Consider the following 22,030-nt stretch of genomic DNA (forward strand, 5'->3'; position numbering starts at 1 on the left):
CAGGACAGGACTTCCAGCATGTGACCGGTGGGCAGCACCAGGACAGGACTTCCAGCATGTGACCGGTCGGCTGCACCAGGACAGGACTTCCGGCATGTGACCGTTGGGCTTCACCAGGACAGGACTTCCAGCATGTGACCGGTGGGCAGCACCAGGACAGGACTTCCAGCATGTGACCGGTGGGCAGCACCAGGACAGGACTTCCGGCATGTGACCGGTGGGCAGCACCAGGACAGGACTTCCAGCATGTGACCGGTGGGCAGCACCAGGACAGGACTTCCGGCATGTGACCGTTGGGCTTCACCAGGACAGGACTTCCAGCATGTGACCGGTGGGCAGCACCAGGACAGGACTTCCAGCATGTGACCGGTGGGCTGCACCAGGACAGGACTTCCAGCATGTGACCGGTGGGCAGCACCAGGACAGGACTTCCAGCATGTGACCGGTCGGCTGCACCAGGACAGGACTTCCGGCATGTGACCGTTGGGCAGCACCAGGACAGGACTTCCAGCATGTGACCGGTCGGCTGCACCAGGACAGGACTTCCGGCATGTGACCGGTGGGCAGCACCAGGACAGCACTTCCGGCATGGGACCAGGGGGCCCCACAAGCACCGTTACCCATCACAATACAACATATCCCAGAGACCACCAGGAATAAAAGCGTCAGGCGTCAGAATCTATTGGTTTATTTTTCCATTTGTAAAAATATAAGACATGACGTACTGCGAGCAATGATCCCATCTCATCCGATTGTGAAAAATTATAACTTCATTTTAGTGATATAAATGCATATTTTACAGATTGTAGTAAAAATACTGACATCCCACATAAAACATTCAGATTCATGTAAAAATCACATTATAGCCGTAGAAAGAGCAACGTCACATGTGACACACATTGGGGGCGGGGCACTGCCAGGTACTGGTGGTGCCATAGGGGTGGGGCATAGCCAGGTATTAGAGGGAACTGCAGGGGTGGGGCATAGCCTGGTATTAGTTGCATCTCAGGGGCGGGGCATAGCCAGGTACTAGTGGCACTGTGGGGCGGGGCATAGCCAGATACTAGTGGCACTGTGGGGGCAGGGCATAGCCAGGTACTAGTGGCACTGTGGGGGCAGGGCATAGCCAGGTACTAGTGGCACTGTGGGGGCAGGGCATAGCCAGGTACTAGTGGCACGGTGGGGGCAGGGCATAGCCAGGTACTAGTGGCACGGTGGGGGCGGGGCATAGTCAGGTACTAGAGGCACTGTGGGGGCGGGGCATGGCCAGGTATCAGAAGGAACTGCAGGGGCGGGGCATAGCCAGGTACTAGTGGTACTTTGGGGGCGGGGCATAGCCAGGTACTAGTGGAACGTGGGGGCAGGGCATAGCCAGGTACTAGTGGAACGGTGGGGGCGGGGCATAGCCCGGTACTAGTGGAACGGTGGGGGCGGGGCAGGTAATTATGACGCAGTTAGCCTCATGCCCCTCCACCACCAGCACTGTACTATTACATCCCATTAAAGTCAACATATAATGTTCAGTTACTTTGTCCTTTACTGATCCTGAGGATCAGAGGCTGCTTCGTGTCTCTAGTCACATCCAGAGCTGCATTCATAAAGCTGCTAGGAGTTGGGGAGCATAGCACCCATTAGACCCAGAGCAGCAATCACAACCCTGCCTTACATCATGCAATGCAATATGGGAACTCAGTTGCCACCTGCCCAGATTCAGGTCACATGACTGTGGAGTGTAAATGCAGCTCTGGATGTGACTGGAGTACATCCAGTATCGCCACCGCCCTCGGTCAGCTTGCCGCAATGCACTGTGCAAGATTTAGAGATTTTTTTTTTGTTCATCATCACTACATCACCCATAATCCAGAAAAACAGAGGAACCAACAGAACTACGAATGCAGCTCTGGATGTGATGTGAAATTATGCAGTTACTGGGCATTATATGCAGATTACATCCAACAACTCCACAGGGTCAGGGAGCGGCCATTGAGGTGGTGAGGGCCCCGCCCCCGTGACTTCATTGCCTTGTCTAGATTGCTCCAGGATTACTTACATCAGAATATAACAGTCATGTGATCCATCACAGATCTAACCTCACCCACCACATATCACACTGGGGTAGTCACCGACTTGTGCTTCTAGAGAGGCTCCCCTAAAGGGGAACACCACCCATGAATTTCCCACTTGACAGCTCCACCATTGCAGCGGCAGCCATCTCATTTTCTGTGAGAAGTGGAGCCCCCCTTTAAGGGACTGTTACATTATGTTCACACAATTATAATCTATACTGGAACACAGTTACTGCCCCATAAGGACTGGCCGGTGTGGAGGATCTGTGGCGGCTCTGCGTGGCGTCTAGAGTCGAGGCCGGATGCCGCCTGCACCATACGCTAACATATGGAGGGATTTGTGCTCTCCGGGGTTAAAGGGATCGTTCACCAAAAAAGGTTTTCTTTCAAATCAACTGGTGTCAGAAAGTGCCAGAGATTTGTAATTTACTTTTATATATATAAAAAGTCTTCCAGTACTTATCAGCTGCTGTATGTCCAATACACCAAAGAATACACCACTTCCTGCAGGACATCCAGCATCTGATAAGTACTGGAAGATTTTGTAATAGAAGTAAATTATAAAATCTCTGGTACTTGCTGGGAACAGTTGATTTGAAAGATTTTTTCATTAAACATTATATAGAAAAATAAATATTATGAAGCGTCTGCAATAAACCTCACCGGCTGTGACAGCGCTCTTATACTATAGAGAAGATGGCGGCATTGTTATAATACAGAGACCCCACCATCTAGCTGGCGGGAAGCATGCGTCCTTTATAGTGGATATGCCCAGTACCTATGGCCGCCATATGTATCCGCCGAAGGGGATTGTGGGTAATGTGCTTCCTGTCCGTCATTAGTTACACAGGATTCTCAGATACGGAGATTATATACACAGTAATAAATTATGTTATCAACGTAAAAGCAAAAAAAACAAACAACTAAACGGCTCCGAAAGGCGGTGAGCGGCGTCTGTAACGGTAGCAGTCATGGTATAGGGGAGGGGTCTGATGCTACGTCGGCTCTGATCGAGCGCCTGTAACGGTAGCAGTCATGGTATAGGGGAGGGGTCTGATGCTACGTCGGCTCCGCTCGAGCATCTGTTACGGTAGCAGTCATAGTATAGGGGAGGGGTCTGATGCCTACGTCGGCTCCGATCGAGCGTCTGTTACGGTAGCAGTCATGGTATAGGGGAGGGGTCTGATGCTACGTCGGCTCCGCTCGAGCGTCTGTTACGGTAGCAGTCATGGTATAGGGGAGGGGTCTGATGCTACGTCGGCTCCGCTCGAGCGTCTGTTACGGTAGCAGTCATGGTATAGGGGAGGGGTCTGATGCCTACGTCGGCTCCGATCGAGCGCCTGTAACGGTAGCAGTCATGGTATAGGGGAGGGGTCTGATGCTACGTCAGCTCCGCTCGTGCCCCTGTAACGGTAGCAGTCATGGTATAGGGGAGGGGTCTGATGCCTACGTCGGCTCCGATCGAGCGCCTGTCAGTCATGGTATAGGGGAGGGGTCTGATGCTACGTCCACTCCGCTCGAGCGTCTGTAACGGTAGCAGTCATAGTATAGGGGAGGGGTCTGATGCTACGTCGGCTCCGATCGAGCGCCTGTAACGGTAGCAGTCATGGTATAGGGGAGGGGTCTGATGCTACGTCAGCTCCGCTCGTGCCCCTGTAACGGTAGCAGTCATGGTATAGGGGAGGGGTCTGATGCCTACGTCGGCTCCGATCGAGCGCCTGTCAGTCATGGTATAGGGGAGGGGTCTGATGCTACGTCAGCTCCGCTCGTGCCCCTGTAACGGTAGCAGTCATGGTATAGGGGAGGGGTCTGATGCTACGTCGGCTCCGCTCGAGCGTCTGTTACGGTAGCAGTCATGGTATAGGGGAGGGGTCTGATGCTACGTCGGCTCCGCTCGAGCGCCTGTTACAGTAGCAGTCATGGTATAGGGGAGGGGTCTGATGCTACGTCGGCTCTGATCGAGCGCCTGTAACGGTAGCAGTCATGGTATAGGGGAGGGGTCTGATGCTACGTCGGCTCCGCTCGAGCGCCTGTAACGGTAGCAGTCATGGTATAGGGGAAGGGTCTGATGCCTACGTCGGCTCCGCTCGAGCGTCTGTTACGGTAGCAGTCATGGTATAGGGGAGGGGTCTGATGCTACGTCGGCTCCGCTCGAGCGTCTGTTACGGTAGCAGTCATGGTATAGGGGAGGGGTCTGATGCTACGTCGGCTCCGCTCGAGCGCCTGTAACGGTAGCAGTCATGGTATAGGGGAGGGGTCTGATGCTACGTCGGCTCCGCTCGAGCGTCTGTTACGGTAGCAGTCATAGTATAGGGGAGGGGACTGATGCTACGTCGGCTCTGATCGAGCGCCTGTAACGGTAGCAGTCATGGTATAGGGGAGGGGTCTGATGCTACGTCGGCTCCGCTCGAGCGTCTGTTACGGTAGCAGTCATGGTATAGGGGAGGGGTCAGAACAGAGAGCGCACCTCTGGAGCTTAATGCACATTGATGTCCTGCAGAAGAGACTGTGGCCTTTATACCCCAGAGACGCTCAGTGTGTGACAGGAAGAGGTAGGGGCTCCGATACACGTATAGTCTATTGCCCAGCCGCCAGCCCATTGGTAGATATACCTACGCTGTAAGATGCTGCATTGATATTAAAGGGGGTTCAGAGGACCTCCTTCCGTCATAGAGCAGATACCACCAATCTACTGTTCAGGACTGTGGGCTGCGCCCAGCGCCGCTCTCAGTACTGGCAGGTGATCGGGTGGGTGAGGGGGTTCTCCACGGCTCCTTTATAGCGGACCTGGTGCAATTAATCTTTTCATATACAATCATAACCCATCTGTTATAGCAGCATCAGACTTATATTATATATACATTTGTAGTATGGTGTCAGACTAGGCACTGGAGCCGTGGGGACAGGGGGGCAGAGGAGTCCGGCCTGTGCCCACAAATCCCCCAAACCAGTGCCAGCCTTTACTTATACAGAAAGCTGGGGTTTGTGTATACAGCAATGGGGGAGGGGGGGGGGGGGTGTCACATGTATCAGTGACTCCATATCCACAGACCTGACGACTACACACAGGGATCACATGATGGAGGCCGGTGGGTCATTAGAGAGACTGCCATGGGGCAAGAGATGAGGCTTGTGCCCTCCCAGTAGGCATCTAAGGTCACTAAGGCCTCCTTACCTTGGAGAAGATGTTCTGATTGGTGGTGTGTCCTGAGATTGACAGCTGCTTCACCAATCAGAATAGAGGAGACTGACTGATATGTATATAAGTGATATGTATATTCGCCATAGCCTCTATGGATTGCAGCTGTATATAGGATATAGCTACCTCACTCCCAGCATCCTCTGTGTGTAGGCGACAGAACCGACCCCAACCACTGTATTACCGCCATGTGCAGTTACATCCAGTTACAGGTAACTATATACATTAAACGCTAAACCAGGCCTAACCAGTAAGAGATACCGGACAGGGCTGAGGAGTCGGTGACCGTCGGGTCCTGACCAGCACATCACTACTGGGTCAGTAATTCCAGTGTAGAATACAAAGTCCGATCATGGTACACAGACGCCAAACCCTCACTAGCCGCCGACATACAACGGAACATTTCATTTCTGCTCAGACTGGACACAAACAAAAAAATGAAAATACAAAAACGCAGACTATTGTGCACACAGATGCAGGCGCCTCGGCGGGGGTCGCGAGGGCCTTTTGTTCGCCTATGGAATGTAAAACCAACGTAAAAACACTTAATTCTGTTTTTTTTCCTTCATTTCACAAAAATAGAATTGCAAGCTCTGCGGAGATCGGACAAGGACCGCGCATGAGATAAACTATACAATATATTTTCTTAATATAAAAAATGATTGCGCAAGTAGAATGTCACACGAATCAAAAGGCTAAAAACTAAAAAAAATAAAATAATAATAATAATATGTGCAAGGAGGCAGCGCCAGTCACCACGCCTGGCCTTCACAGTGTAATGATGGTGCCGTCTTCTTCTAAGATCTTAGTGTCGTGGTTGTGGCCAATGTGGTCCAGGCTGCCGGAGCTGGCAGATAAGTGTGTGCGGTACGCGGACGATATAAATCCGTTCTGCGGAGAGTCATGGTAAGAGTTGTGTTGGGTCAAGGACTCCAGGCTGTCGGTGGACGGCGCAGCTCGGGGGATGACGGAGGTGCTGCCCTCCTCTATGATAATGTCCTCGTCATCGCTCTGTGCCTCTTCAGGATGGAAGTTCTGAATGATCTGTTGTGGGGGGAGGTTGCTGTAGGCACTCGTGCTGCTGTCTGTCGACTGTCCGGAGCTGCCAGAGTTCCTGCTGTTGCGTACCACGTTGTTGCGCTGGTTGGCCGGTCGCACCGTAATGATGAGGTTGTGGCTGTTTGCAATCATCATATCGGTGACCTGGTCCAGGCTCTTTCCGGAAACTTCGATGCCGTTGACTTCGAGGACTTCATCGTTTACAGCTAATAATCCGGTGCTTTGGGCGAGTCCTCCAGGAACGAGCCTAGATATGAAGATGCCCGGCACTTTCTCCAAGCCGTGTGGTGTCACGCGAACGCTGGAGCCATCCCGGATGTAGAAGCCCAGAGGTTTCTCCATTCCGTGTTTGTAGAGTCGCACTCGGCGATGGGTTTCGGGAAGGATGTCGACATCGATGATGGAGGATACCGGCCTAAAGTCGCTGGGCATCCCGATCACAAGGTGAGGCTTCTTCTTGGTGATGTCGGGACGAAGAACCGTTGTAAGTACATTCTTCTTTTTGGTCAAGGTGTCGGTACCAAAGGCGCTGTAGTCCGCTTCTTCTGTAGGGGGATGAAAAAAGCAAAATTAACAATGAGCAGGAAAGAGACAAGATCATGTAAGAACATTTTGTACAGGGCGAGTCTCCTCTCTCCCACTTACAGAGAGTCCTGAGAAACCTAGAGACCATCTACAAAGAGTCCTGAGAAACCTAGAGACTATCTACAAAGAGTCCTGAGAAACCTAGAGACCATCTACAAAGAGTCCTGAAAAACCTAGAGACTATCTACAAAAAGTCCTGAGAAACCTAGAGACCATCTACAGAAAGTCCTGAGAAACCTAGAGACCATCTACAAAGAGTCCTGAGAAACCTAGAGACCATCTACAAAGAGTCCTGAGAAACCTAGAGACCATCTACAAAGAGTCCTGAAAAACCTAGAGACCATCTACAGAGATTCCCGAGAAATCTAGAGACCATCTACAGAGAGTCCTGAGAAACCTAGAGACCATCTACAGAGAGTCCTGAGAACCCTGGAGACTACCTACAAAAAGTTCTTAGAAACCTGGAGACCACCACAGCAACAGCATTGTAAATTCTGGTTCCACACTTACAGGGACTCTGCTTATAATGAGACGAGGATGAGACCCCCCCATGGACCTCGCTGCCAGGGACGCGCCCAGTACCCACCACAAACTGCCTGAATTTCTCTCCCATTTTGGATGAATTTACTGGCTCTATAAAGTAGTTTGGTTACACGGCAGAGTCTGGCGATTGTTATCACGGACAATTCCTGTTTTACTTTGAAGCCGCAGGATCTATAATATGAATTATATATGCTGAAGGAGATGGTTACCGTGCCGCAAATGAAGGTGAAATTAGAGGCCGAATCCGTATAACCCGAGCCAAGGCAACAAACACTTGGGGCTGCAGCCATACACTGCTTCATTGTTTACAGGCGAAACACATGACCCTGGCCTGCTCACAGCTGAAGGCTTGTTACTATGGATCAGCGAAGGTAATCCTGTGAGAGCTACACCCAGCAAGGAAGGCCCCTCGCTCTGACCTACACCGTATACACAGACCCTGGGCTCTCACATACACCGTATACACAGACCCCGGGCTCTCACATATACCGTATACACAGACCCCGGGCTCTCACCTACACCGTATACACAGACCCCGGGCTCTCACATACACCGTATACACAGACCCTGGGCTCTCACATACACCGTATACACAGACCCCGGGCTCTCACCTACACCGTATACACAGACCCTGGGCTCTCACATACACCGTATACACAGACCCCGGGCTCTCACATATACCGTATACACAGACCCCGGGCTCTCACCTACACCGTATACACAGACCCCGGGCTCTCACATACACCGTATACACAGACCCCGGGCTCTCACATACACCGTATACACAGACCCCGGGCTCTCACCTACACCGTATACACGGACCCTGGGCTCTCACATACACCGTATACACAGACCCCGGGCTCTCACATACACCGTATACACAGACCCCGGGCTCTGACCTACACCATATACACGGACCCCGGGCTCTGACCTACACTGTATACACAGACCCCGGGCTCTCACATACACTGTATACACAGACCCCGGGCTCTGACCTACACCATATACACGGACCCCGGGCTCTGACCTACACCGTATACACAGACCCCGGGCTCTCACCTACACCGTATACACGGACCCTGGGCTCTCACATACACCGTATACACAGACCCCGGGCTCTCACATACACCGTATACACAGACCCCGGGCTCTGACCTACACCGTATACACAGACCCCGGGCTCTCACATACACCGTATACACAGACCCCGGGCTCTCACTACACCGTATACACAGACCCTGGGCTCTCACATACACCGTATACACAGACCCCGGGCTCTCACTACACCGTATACACAGACCCCGGGCTCTGACCTACACCGTATACATGGGCCCCGGGCTCTGACCTACACCGTATACACGGGCCCCAGGCTCTGATCTACACTGTATACACGGACCCCCGGCTCTGACCTACACTGTATACACAGACCCCCGGCTCTCACCTACACTGTATACACAGACCCCCGGCTCTCACCTACACCGTATACACAGACCCCCGGCTCTCACATACACCGTATACACAGACCCCGGGCTCTGACCTACACCGTATACACAGACCCCGGGCTCTGACCTACACCGTATACACAGACCCTGGGCTCTCACATACACCGTATACACAGACCCTGGGCTCTGACCTACACCGTATACACGGACCCCGGGCTCTGACCTACACCGTATACACAGACCCCGGGCTCTGACCTACACTGTATACACAGACCCTTGGCTCTGACCTACACCGTATACACAGACCCCCCGGCTCTGACCTACACCTTATACATGGGCCCCGGGCTCTGACCTACACCATATACACGGACCCCGGGCTCTGACCTACACCGTATACACAGACCCCGGGCTCTGACCTACACTGTATACACAGACCCTTGGCTCTGACCTACACCGTATACACAGACCCCCCGCTCTGACCTACACCGTATACACGGACCCCGGGCTCTGACCTACACCGTATACACAGACCCCCGGCTCTGATCTACACCGTATACACAGACCCCGGGCTCTCACATACACCGTATACACGGACCCCGGGCTCTGACCTACACCGTATACACAGACCCCCGGCTCTGATCTACACCGTATACACAGACCCCGGGCTCTCACATACACCGTATACACGGACCCCGGGCTCTGACCTACACCACATATACAGACCCTGGGCTCTGACCTACACCGTATACACGGACCCCGGGCTCTGACCTACACTGTATACACAGACCCCCGGCTCTGACCTACACCGTATACACAGACCCCCGGCTCTCACATACACCGTATACACGGACCCCGGGCTCTCACCTACACTGCATACACAGACCCCCGGCTCTGACCTACACCTTATACATGGGCCCTGGGTTGTCACCTACACCTTATACATGGGCCCTGGGTTGTCACCTACACCTTATACATGGGCCCTGGGTTGTCAACTTCACCTTATACATGGGCCCCGGTTCATGTGATGCAGTTCAGCATCCATAGTGATCTATACATGTACAGTAAAGAGCTGAATACACACAGCAGCTCCCAGAATCCTCTGTGCAGCCTCATCTATTGCGAGTAGAGACTGCGGCTAACCAGAATGCGGCTGGACGGGTTGTTGCGCACACACCTGGCAGGTATGCGGGGGCCGCGCCTCTGACACCTGAGGGCAGCACATCCAGGTCAGGCTCACACCGTCCTGTTATATCATTATCTAGTGAGCGCAAGTTTAGTCACCGCTCACCTTTACCCTCCATGACCGGGCGATGACATCACCACCGGGAAGTGAAATAACTATCCCGTAATAAATCGGGAGCCCCCCCCCCAACCTGGTATCTGCAGAAGTAACACGTCAACCTCACTGACTGGCAGAGCAGCATTCCAGGTGCAGTAACCTCTCCAGCCCTGTAGGGGGCGCTCCAATCTCCCCACACATTATATCAGTGCCCAGGCTCTGGTATTATCCTCTATCACATGCTGGTTGTTAAAGGGGCATACAACACAAGATGTCCGCGCTATAAGCATAGTCACATGCCTCACAGCAGCTCTACATCCCCAGTATATGGCGGCACAGAGGCCCTACATCCCCAGTATATGGCGGCACAGAGGCCCTACATCCCCAGTATATGGCGGCACAGAGGCCCTACATCCTCAGTATATGGCGGCACAGAGGCCCTACATCCCCAGTATATGGCGGCACAGAGGCCCTACATCCCCAGTATATGGCGGCACAGAGGCCCTACATCCCCAGTATATGGCGGCACAGAAGCCCTACATCCCCAGTATATGGCGGCACAGAGGTCCTACATCCCCAGTATATGGCGGCACAGAGGCCCTACATCCCCAGTATATGGCGGCACAGAGGCCCTACATCCCCAGTATATGGCGGCACAGAGGCCCTACATCCCCAGTATATGGCGGCACAGAGGCCCTACATCCCCAGTATATGGCGGCACAGAGGCCCTACATCCCCAGTATATGGCAGCACAGAGGCCCTACATCCCCAGTATATGGCGGCACAGAGGCCCTACATCCCCAGTATATGGCTTCTGGCTCCTGTGGAGCGCGGCATGCTGGGAGCATCTCATACACACTCATATACCTGACTATTAACAATACAAGTATGCGCCACCACAACCCCCATCAGTGAATCACCCAGTACTGGAAACGGTCATGTGACCCACGCCGGGCTGAGCCGAGGGTTCATCGCCCACTGCAAGGAACGTTCCTCCTCCATGGTGCCGGCCGTGCCAGGAACCAGACATTCCTGAGAGTTTTACATTCTGTGCACTAGCTGCAACCTGCCGACCCCCGGACCACCCACCGCCCCCACCCTCCCCATCATCCTCTGCTCCCACTCCTCACAAGAGTCAGAAGAATCTGCAGCACCGCAAGATAGACCAAATGCAAAGAGAGGTTACCCACAGTATCACAGGCATCACACATCCCATAGTGCAGGGTATAGCGTCACACATCCCATAGTGCAGGGTATAGCGTCACACATCCCATAGTGCAGGGTATAGCGTCACACATCCCATAGTGCAGGGTATAGCGTCACACATCCCATAGTGCAGGGTATAGCGTCACACATCCCATAGTGCAGGGTATAGCATCACACATCCCATAGTGCAGGGTATAGCGTCATACATCCCATAGTGCAGGGTATAGCGTCACACATCCCATAGTGCAGGGTATAGCATCACACATCCCATAGTGCAGGGTATAGCGTCACACATCCCATTGTGGAGGGTATAGCGTCATACATCCCATAGTGCAGGGTATAGCGTCACACATCCCATAGTGCAGGGTATAGCGTCACACATCCCATTGTGGAGGGTATAGCGTCACACATCCCATTGTGGAGGGTATAGCGCCACACATCCCATAGTGCAGGGTATAGCGTCACACATCCCATAATGGACAGTATAGTCACACATCCCATAATGGACAGTATAGTCACACATCCCATAATGGACAGTATAGTCACACATCCCATAATGGACAGTATAGTCACACATCCCATAATAGACAGTATAGTCACACATCCCATAATGGACAGTATAGTCACACATCCCATAGTGGAGGGTATAGCGTCACACATCCCATAGTGGAGGGTATAGCGTCACACATCCCATAATGGACAGTATAGTCACACATCCCATAATAGACAGTATAGTCACACATCCCATAGTGGACAGTATAGTCACACATCCCATAGTGGACAGTATAGTCACACATCCCATAGTGGACAGTATAGTCACACATCCCATAGTGGACAGTATAGTCACACATCCCATAGTGGACAGTATAGTCACACATCCCATAGTGGACAGTATAGTCACACATCCCATAATGGACTGTATAGCGTCACACATCCCATAATGGACAGTATAGTCACACATCCCATAGTGGACAGTATAGTCACACATCCCATAGTGGACAGTATAGTCACACATCCCATAGTGGACAGTATAGTCACACATCCCATAATGGACTGTATAGCGTCACACATCCCATAATGGACAGTATAGTCACACATCCCATAGTGGAGGGTATAGCGTCACACATCCCATAATGGACAGTATAGTCACACATCCCATAGTGGACAGTATAGCGTCACACATCCCATAACTGACAATGGGATGAGCGCAGCTCCCGGGATCAATAATACAGCTGTGAAAGGAATAGGCAGCGGGGATTGGGCAACCTCCTGTCCTTATGTGCCCTTTACCATGAAAGGGAACATTAATACCTGCTGGGCGGCCGCCAGCTTCACCCCATTACACCAACCAGGCCGCTCCATTATCTGCTGCCGGAACAATGGCTCCTATTATACCGGGCCGCCATCTCCGCCAGCCGCCTCACTGATCACACACATATATATATATATATATACACAGCATGAGAGGGGCTAGCTGTAGCGGCAGCCCTACTGCATGTCACCCAGCTTTACCTGGACACAGATATGTATGTATGGGTGTGTGTGGTGCATATATATATATATATATATATATATATACATACACACACAATGTACACAGGGTAGTCCAAAAGCAGGTGGCCAGTATATTTAATAGGGTTATTGTTATTATTATTAGGGTTATTAATCTCCCATCGGGGAAGCTTTATCAAACATGGTGTACAGTGACACAGGCTCAGTCGTCCCCGGCAACCAATCAGATTCCACCTCTCATTCCTCGCAGACACTTTGGAAAATGAAAGGTGGAATCTGATTGGTTGCCGGGGGCGACTGAGCAAGTGTCACTGTACACCATGTTTGATAAATCTCCCCCCATAACCCTAATATATATATATATACATACACACACAATCACAGCATACACTTACATTGCACACAGTCTATCTATACACACACACACACCTGACAAACCTATATCAGAGCGTATACATCCATTATATACACAATACACATAGTGTTACACTGGAGGCAGATGTTGGGGAACAGGTGGGGTCCCCTATAGGACATGAGACTCTCCGCTTTTCACTAAGATGTCCAACCACATAAGAGACCCCCCTCCCCTCTCACTGCAGGATCAGCAAAATCAGCAAGGCCCCCCCCCCCCCCCGAGGGAAGGGGACCCCAAATACTATAGGGGTGTGGGGGTGGAAACCGGACCGGAGCAAGAAGGGTCCCCCATTATTCTTTGTGCTATGGCATACACACTGTATACACACACATATACAGTATATACTGCACACACTACCACATCTAGAACTTTGCCTGTGATCCTAGACTGGCCTCATTGTGATCCGGGTGATCTTGGTGGCATCATACTCTGGCACATGGGGCATTACAGGATGGAGCCGTACTTGGATAGTATTACTGCAATGAATAGAAGGACAGGACCTGCGCTCCACTGCTCATCCTTTATTCAGTGGCTGATCCCCTGCAGTACTGCCAGGAGTGTGCACTATGGCCGACCCATACACTGAGCCCCTGCAGTACTGCCAGGAGTGTGCACTATGGCCGACCCATACACTGAGCCCCTGCAGTACTGCCAGGAGTGTGCACTATGGCCAACCCATACACTGCGCCCCTGCAGTACTGCCAGGAGTGTGCACTATCGCCGACCCATACACTGAGCTCCTGCAGTACTGCCAGGAGTGTGCACTATGGCCGACCCATACACTGCGCCCCTGCAGTACTGCCAGGAGTGTGCACTATGGCCGACCCATACACTGAGCCCCTGCAGTACTGCCAGGAGTGTGCACTGACCCATACACTGAGCCCCTGCAGTACTGCCAGGAATGTGCACTATGGCCGACCCATACACTGCGCCCCTGCAGTACTGCCAGGAGTGTGCACTGACCCATACACTGAGCCCCTGCAGTACTGTGAAGAGTGTGCACTGACCCATACACCGAGCCCCTGCAGTACTGTGAGGAGTGTGCACTATGGCCGACCCATACACTGAGCCCCTGCAGTACTGCCAGGAGTGTGCACTGACCCATACACTGAGCCCCTGCAGTACTGCCAGGAGTGTGCACTATGGCCGACCCATACACTGAGCCCCTGCAGTACTGCCAGGAGTGTGCACTATGGCCGACCCATACACTGAGCCCCTGCAGTACTGCCAGGAGTGTGCACTGACCCATACACTGAGCCCCTGCAGTACTGCCAGGAGTGTGCACTATGGCCGACCCATACACTGAGCCCCTGCAGTACTGCCAGGAGTGTGCACTGACCCATACACTGAGCCCCTGCAGTACTGCCAGGAGTGTGCACTATGGCCGACCCATACACTGCGCCCCTGCAGTACTGCCAGGAGTGTGCACTGACCCATACACTGAGCCCCTGCAGTACTGTGAAGAGTGTGCACTGACCCATACACTGAGCCCCTGCAGTACTGCCAGGAGTGTGCACTGACCCATATACTGAGCCCCTGCAGTACTGCCAGGAGTGTGCACTGACCCATATAGCCACCCCTGTGAGAGATGGTACCAGGTCTTCCCCTGCACAGTGTAACGACTCTCCTCCAGTGACAGCGCACAGGTGTTAGGCTCCACCCCCACTATCTGTACTAATACTCTTTAACCCTTTAGGGCTGCTGAACAGGAAGATGTACCACGTATATTGAATTTCTAGGTCAGTGTGTCTGAGGAGAAAACCTGTCCTCCCAAGATCCGCAGGTTGTTCTGCAACCACAGACGGTAAAAATAACCCAAGCGGTAAATACCATGGCCGACACCGATCCCTGACAGTGAGTGTGACAACCCTCAGGTGCTGCTGTCACCAGACACCAGGAGATGGTGCATATAACATGGCCGCCAGGGGATCATACACATATCTAGTGCTTCAGTCCCATCAGCTCTAATGGCAGGACAAGTCCAGAGGCTTAAGGCCACTGGATGCAAGAATCCTTCCATTCACCGACAGCAAGCAGAGATAGAAAGGACTGGAAGCACAAAGTCTACGAGAAAGCTGCGGAGCTGGGTTATACAACAATGACGTCTGACGACATAAGAGCGGCTCCGGTGCTGGCTCCTCAGGGGATCACCAGGGCCGTGTTATGGCATCCGTGTATCATCCACACACACAGAGGAGTCACCAGGCAACACTATACAAACACTCCGACCCCACAGCACCCACAGGACCTCGCTGCAGACACCCACTCTCCTCCCTGGGAGCCCCACAAATGCATCATCATGATCCTATCGCTGAGCATAGATAGCTATCCTCCAGTTGTGTAGGTGCAGTCTACATCCTCAGATCATCCTGAGCTTCCTGGTTCACAAACAGAACTACAGCAGGAACGAAGCAAAGTGCCACCTCAGGATGGGCCGGCAGCTCGTCAGAAAGTCCCTGCTGCTCCGGGTGCCGGGAAAAGCTGGATACAGTCCTGGGGCACCTCTCCCACTTTCCCAGGACTGGATCCAGCTTTTCCCGGCACCTGGGGAGGAGCGGCATGGACGTCCTGACAAGCTGCCGGCCGATCCTAAGGATGCGCTTCTCTTCGTTCCTGCTGTCGATACGCTCGTCCCTGGTTGTCACTGAAGGTCAGGCACCAGCGTCATCGGGAGGTCTTATACCGGATCCTCATAGCAAACTGAATACAAAACTCAATTGTAGAGTCTGTTACGTCTAGGAAACTGAATACACGCAATGGAGGAGCCGGTCCTGGCTGCGCCAATCTACAGAGAACGCCCTGAGGCCAAATCCACACTGGATGTGGAATCTGTTGTGTGAAAGAAACTGTGCGGCCGATTGCAACATCTAATATAGTAATATAATCAGCCCATTATACGGCAGGAACAAGACACCGCGTTCATGGAGACCTGGCAACCACTCGCATGGCCTGTGTGTGGGGATATAGAGATATATATGGGTACTCCCATGTCAGAGTCGTCTGCCCTGTCCCCAGCATGACAGATAAGAAGCTGAACACCCAGGGGCTGACCGCTGGGAACACCACTCATCCACAGAACAGGGACCTAACAGTTCCCACAATTAAAGGGATTGTTCACTAAAAAATGTTTTCTTTCAAACCGCCTGGTGTCAGAAAGTCTCAGATTTGTAATTTATTTCTGTATAGAACTCTCCAGTCATCCCGTACTTATCAGCTGCTGTATGTCCTGCAGGAAGTGGTGAATTCTACCTGTAGGACATACAGCAGTTGATAAGTAATGAAAGACTGGAGGTTTCTATGGAAGTAAATTACCAATCTCTGTCATTTTTTGGCACCAGTTGAAGTGAAAAAGAATCTCTTTGGTGAACTGTCCCTTTAAATCTGCTGCTAAGTTCTAAGTAAACACAAAGTCAGATTAATAGCCCAGAAATCCCCGACACCGAGGAGACGGTGAGAAAACACAAGGTAACCAAAGTCTGTGCGTCACTCCAGGCCGAAGAGAGCGGTGCCGTCCCGAGGAAACGCTGAGCTCCGCAGGACGCAATGTGTGGGAGGGGGGTTATCTACCAAAGAAACTAATTGCAAAAAAACAAAGAGTTACTAAAAGGGCTTTCTAAGGAGAAGAAACTAGAACTGAATTACAGCAAGGTCCAGTGCACAGAATAGCACAGCGCCTCTCCACCCACAGCGCCATATCGCTTCTCCACCCACAGCGCCATATCACCTCTCCACCCATATCGCCTCTCCAACCACAGCGCCATATCGCTTCTCCACCCACAGCGCCATATCGCTTCTCCACCGATATCGCCATATCACCTCTCCACCCATATCGCCTCTCCACCCACAGCGGCATATCGCCTCTCCACCCACAGCGCCATATCACCTCTCCACCCATATCGCCTCTCCAACCACAGCGTTATATCATCTCCACCCACATCGCCATATCGCCTCTCCCCCCACAGCGTTATATCACCTCTCCACCCACAGCATTATATCACTTCTCCACCCATATCGCCATATCACCTTTCCACCCATATCGCCTCTCCACCCACAGCGCCATATCGCTTCTCCACCCACAGCGCCATATCACCTCTCCACCCATATCGCCTCTCCAACCACAGCGTTATATCATCTCCACCCACAGCGCCATATCGCCTCTCCACCCACAGTGTTATAACATCTCCACCCACAGCGCCATATCACCTCTCCACCCACAGCGTTATATCACCTCTCCACCCACAGCACCATATCACCTCTCCACCCATATCGCCTCTCCATCCACAGCGCCATATCACTTCTCCACCCACAGCGCCATATCACCTCTCCACCCACAGCGCCATATCACCTCTCCACCCACAGCGCCATATCACCTCTCCACCCACAGCGCCATATCACCTCTCCACCCACAGCGCCATATCACCTCTCCACCCATATCGCCATATCACCTCTCCACCCATATGGCCTCTCCACCCACAGCGCCATATCACCTCTCCACCCATATGGCCTCTCCACCCACAGCGCCATATCACTTCTCCACCCACAGCGCCATATCGCTTCTCCACCCATATTGCCTCTGCACCCATATCGCCTCTCCCCCCACAGCGCCATATCGCTTCTCCACCCATATTGCCTCTGCACCCATATCGCCTCTCCCCCCACAGCGCCATATCGCTTCTCCACCCACAGCGCCATATCACCTCTCCACCCATATCACCTCTCCACCCATATCGCCTCTCCACGCACAGCGTTATCTCATCTCCACCCACAGCGCCATATTGCCTCTCCACCCACAGCATTATATCACCTCTCCACCCACAGCACCATATCACCTCTCCACCCACAGCGCCATATCACCTCTCCACCCACAGCGCCATATCGCCTCTCCACCCACAGCGCCATATCGCCTCTCCACCCACAGCGCCATATCGCCTCTCCACCCACAGCGCCATATCGCCTCTCCACCCACAGCGCCATATCGCCTCTCCACCCACAGCGCCATATCGCCTCTCCACCCACAGCGCCATATCGCCTCTCCACCCACAGCGCCATATCGCCTCTCCACCCACAGCGCCATATCGCCTCTCCACCCACAGCGCCATATCGCCTCTCCACCCACAGCGCCATATCGCCTCTCCACCCACAGCGCCATATCGCCTCTCCACCCACAGCGCCATATCGCCTCTCCAACCACAGCGCCATATTGCCTCTCCACCCACAGCATTATATCGCCGCTCCACCCACAGCGCTATATATCATCTCTCCTCCCACAGCGCTATATCCCCTCTGCACCCACAGCGCCATATCCCCTCTCCACCCACAGCGCTATATCACCTCTCCACCCACAGCGCTATATCACCTCTCCACCCACAGCGTCATATCACCTCTCCACCCACAGCGCCATATCACCTCTCCACCCACAGCGCCATATCACCTCTCCACCCACAGCGCCATATCACCTCTCCACCCACAGCGCCATATCACCTCTCCACCCACAGCGCCATATCACCTCTCCACCCACAGCGCCATATCACCTCTCCACCCACAGCGCCATATCACCTCTCCACCCACAGCGCCATATCACCTCTCCACCCACAGCGCCATATCACCTCTCCACCCACAGCGCCAACATACACAATACGGCACTAGGAATAGCTGGTCCTTCAAATGTAAACTCGAGAGAGAGATGGAGGTGGAGCCTTGCAGGTGGTGGCCGGACACCTTCCTTCTCTATGACATCATCTGCACGCTGATCTCCACGCTCATCCTGATTGATGGTCAGATGCAGATTTACATTTATTCTACCCACATTTCTTCATTACACTCTGTAGCTGCAGATGCTGAACATGCAGGGGGTGCTCTGTATAGTGTCTCCTCTATAGATGAAGGAGAAAACCCTGTATATGGGAGCACAACTCAGCTCCTAGGGGGGTTTGGCCTATAAACATACTTGCTGACTGTTTCCAACTCACGTATCACCCAGCCACTAGACTGACCAGAAAAGCTGATCCTTATGGCGGCCCCAGACGTTACCTTTCCTCTGTAGGAAGATCCGCAGTAAGGGGTTGGCGGTGGTGATGGCTTTATGGTAGTTGTCGTCATTGTTGATGGGCAGCAGGTCTCCGTGGATGTCCGCGTATCCCACCAACACGTCCACGTTGGGGATCTTATGCACGTGTTGCAGTAATCCATAGAACTCTTCAAACTTTCCAGGCTTGGATCTTTCTAAAGCGAAACGACGGAACTCTGCGCCAAACTGGAAGGATATAAACATTAAGCTGCGTCAGTCACAGAAGTTATAGCGGATAATAGACATAGACATATCCCACCCATGCAGAGGGGTAAATGGTGGCCGGCTGACGCTCATCCACATATACCGGCCCTCTCACCCCCAGCACAATATCAAAGAGGAACTATCAGCAGGTGAGACGACTATAACCCGCTCATATGTCCCTACTGCACAGGAGATGCTGAGGATGATGGGATGTCTCCAATAGCGTGTCTCCTATAGCGTGTCTCATAGTATGTCTCCAATAGCGTGTCTCATAGTATATCTCTCATAGTATATCTCTCATAGTATATCTCATATAGCGTGTCTCATATAGCGTGTCTCATATAGCGTGTCTCATATAGCGTGTCTCATATAGCGTGTCTCATATAGCGTGTCTCATATAGCGTGTCTCATATAGCGTGTCTCATATAGCGTGTCTCATATAGCGTGTCTCATATAGCGTGTCTCATATAGTGTGTTTCCAATAGCGTGTCTCCAATAGCGTGTCTCATAGTATGTCTCCAATAGCGTGTCTTATAGTATGTCTCATATAGCGTGTCTCATATAGCGTGTCTCCTATAGCGTGTCTCCTATAGCGTGTCTCCTATAGCGTGTCTCCTATAGCGTGTCTCCTATAGCGTGTCTCCTATAGCGTGTCTCCTATAGCGTGTCTCCTATAGCGTGTCTCCTATAGCGTGTCTCCAATAGCGTGTCTCCAATAGCGTGTCTCCAATAGCGTGTCTCCAATAGCGTGTCTCATAGTATGTCTCCAATAGAGTGTCTCATAGTATATCTCTTATAGTATGTCTCATATAGCATGTCTCATATAGCATGTCTCATATAGCATGTCTCATATAGCATGTCTCATATAGCATGTCTCATATAGCATGTCTCATATAGCATGTCTCATATAGCATGTCTCATATAGCATGTCTCATATAGCATGTCTCATATAGCATGTCTCATATAGCATGTCTCATATAGCGCGTCTCATATAGCGCGTCTCATATAGCGCGTCTCATATAGCGCGTCTCATATAGCGCGTCTCATATAGCGCGTCTCATATAGCGCGTCTCTTATAGCGCGTCTCTTATAGCGCGTCTCCAATAGCGCGTCTCATAGTATGTCTCCTACCTTCCTTGGTGCTGTTCCTGTGCAGTCTTTTGCTCCACAGTCCAGTGAGACCAATAGGAGCACTGCCCACCCCACTCTATTCATTACCATTAGAAAGGGGCCGGCCGGCCGTGGGCAGATGGGCACTATGGCAGCGGCAGTCGCATAATCGTTAAATCGTTCGGAACGAAGTGATAATCGTTTGGTTGAATAGCAGTTAACGATTTAAACGACGAACGAGAAATTGCTGATCGCTTAATAAGACCAGGACCTATTTTTATCGTTGCTCATTTGCATGGAATAAGATGTCGTCCGGTCGCTCGCAGTAGCGACCGCAAGAACCATCATAAGTAACGATCATCGTTCCGTGTAAATGGGTGAACGATTTCAGGTCGTTAGCAATAGCGGTCGTTTGAGATTGTTTATCGTTAACGATTATGTGAACAATAATCGTCCCGTGGAATATGGCCCCAACAGTCTAACCGGACCGCAGGGAACACGACTAACTGCACTGGAACGGCACATAGGAGGAAGGTAAGAGACATCCCATCATCCTCTACGTCTCCTGTGCTGATAGTTCCCCTTTAACCACATTGTATCTAACCTGCTGAGAGTTCCCCTTTAACCATACTGGAATGGTACTAAAAGTCTGCTTAGTGCTTTGCCTGTGTACCTGTCAATCATGACTAATACTGCAGCATTCTCCAGGTGCACCAGGAAGCACTGGATGAACAGTCACAAGTCCTGATCATCGTGGGAAGGGCAGCAGCGCACAGACTTGTAGGACAATGGAAAAACAGCATGATAACAATGGGAAAGACTACAAAACGGTGGCACCAATCAGCAGGAACTATAGGCGGAGGCGCGGCGAGGGGTCGGCGTTTACGGTTGTGTCCAATAAGATTGGCCAGAACTGGCAGGGGCCCCGTTGACTCAGTCTTTCTGTTTTGATGGAAATGTCCCGGAGCCATTGTTTTGCACCCCGGTCTGTCGTCAGCTGTGTACGACCCGATACCTTCTGCTGGGACCAGACACACCTATATGTGACTAAGAGGTCAGCGCACAGGACAATGCCGGGAGCCTGAGTCAGGCAGATAAACAGCCAATACCTGGCCGTGCCTCAGCCGTGGCGGCACACTCACCACCGCAGGTATGCGGCTCCCAGATTAACCCCTGCAGCTCCTGCACTAATAACATACAGGCTATTAATAGGAGCCGCAATACAGTAAACAGCGGAGGAATGTCGGCTTTATTGCTCCCCAGAAATGTGTGGGGTGAACCCTCTAATTTACTATTAACAACCACATAGCGAAGTCACCAAAAATGCCGCCAAACTGGGATGA

General features: G+C 52.1%; 1 protein-coding gene across 2 annotated transcripts in view; it reads right to left on the reverse strand.

Moving 5' to 3' along the window:
• Positions 1–687: 687 nt before the first annotated feature.
• Positions 688–22,030, reverse strand: part of PARD6B (par-6 family cell polarity regulator beta) — a 33,039-nt gene continuing 11,696 nt past the window's right edge. Inside the window, exons 2-4 of one of the 2 annotated variants that reach the window (XR_011359724.1) lie at positions 19,337–19,559; positions 3,656–6,869; positions 688–3,535 (exon numbers count right to left, since the gene is read on the reverse strand). Coding sequence is in view for 1 of the 2 variants with exons in the window: in XM_069952463.1 (XP_069808564.1) it covers positions 6,034–6,869; positions 19,337–19,559 (1,059 nt within the window). In the remaining variant the exon portion in view is untranslated. Of the gene's footprint in view, positions 6,870–19,336; positions 19,560–22,030 lie in introns of both variants that reach the window. The other variant, XM_069952463.1, reaches the window with a different exon arrangement.

The sequence above is a fragment of the Dendropsophus ebraccatus genome, chromosome 14 (genome assembly GCF_027789765.1).
Source record: "Dendropsophus ebraccatus isolate aDenEbr1 chromosome 14, aDenEbr1.pat, whole genome shotgun sequence".
NCBI lineage: Eukaryota > Metazoa > Chordata > Amphibia > Anura > Hylidae > Dendropsophus > Dendropsophus ebraccatus.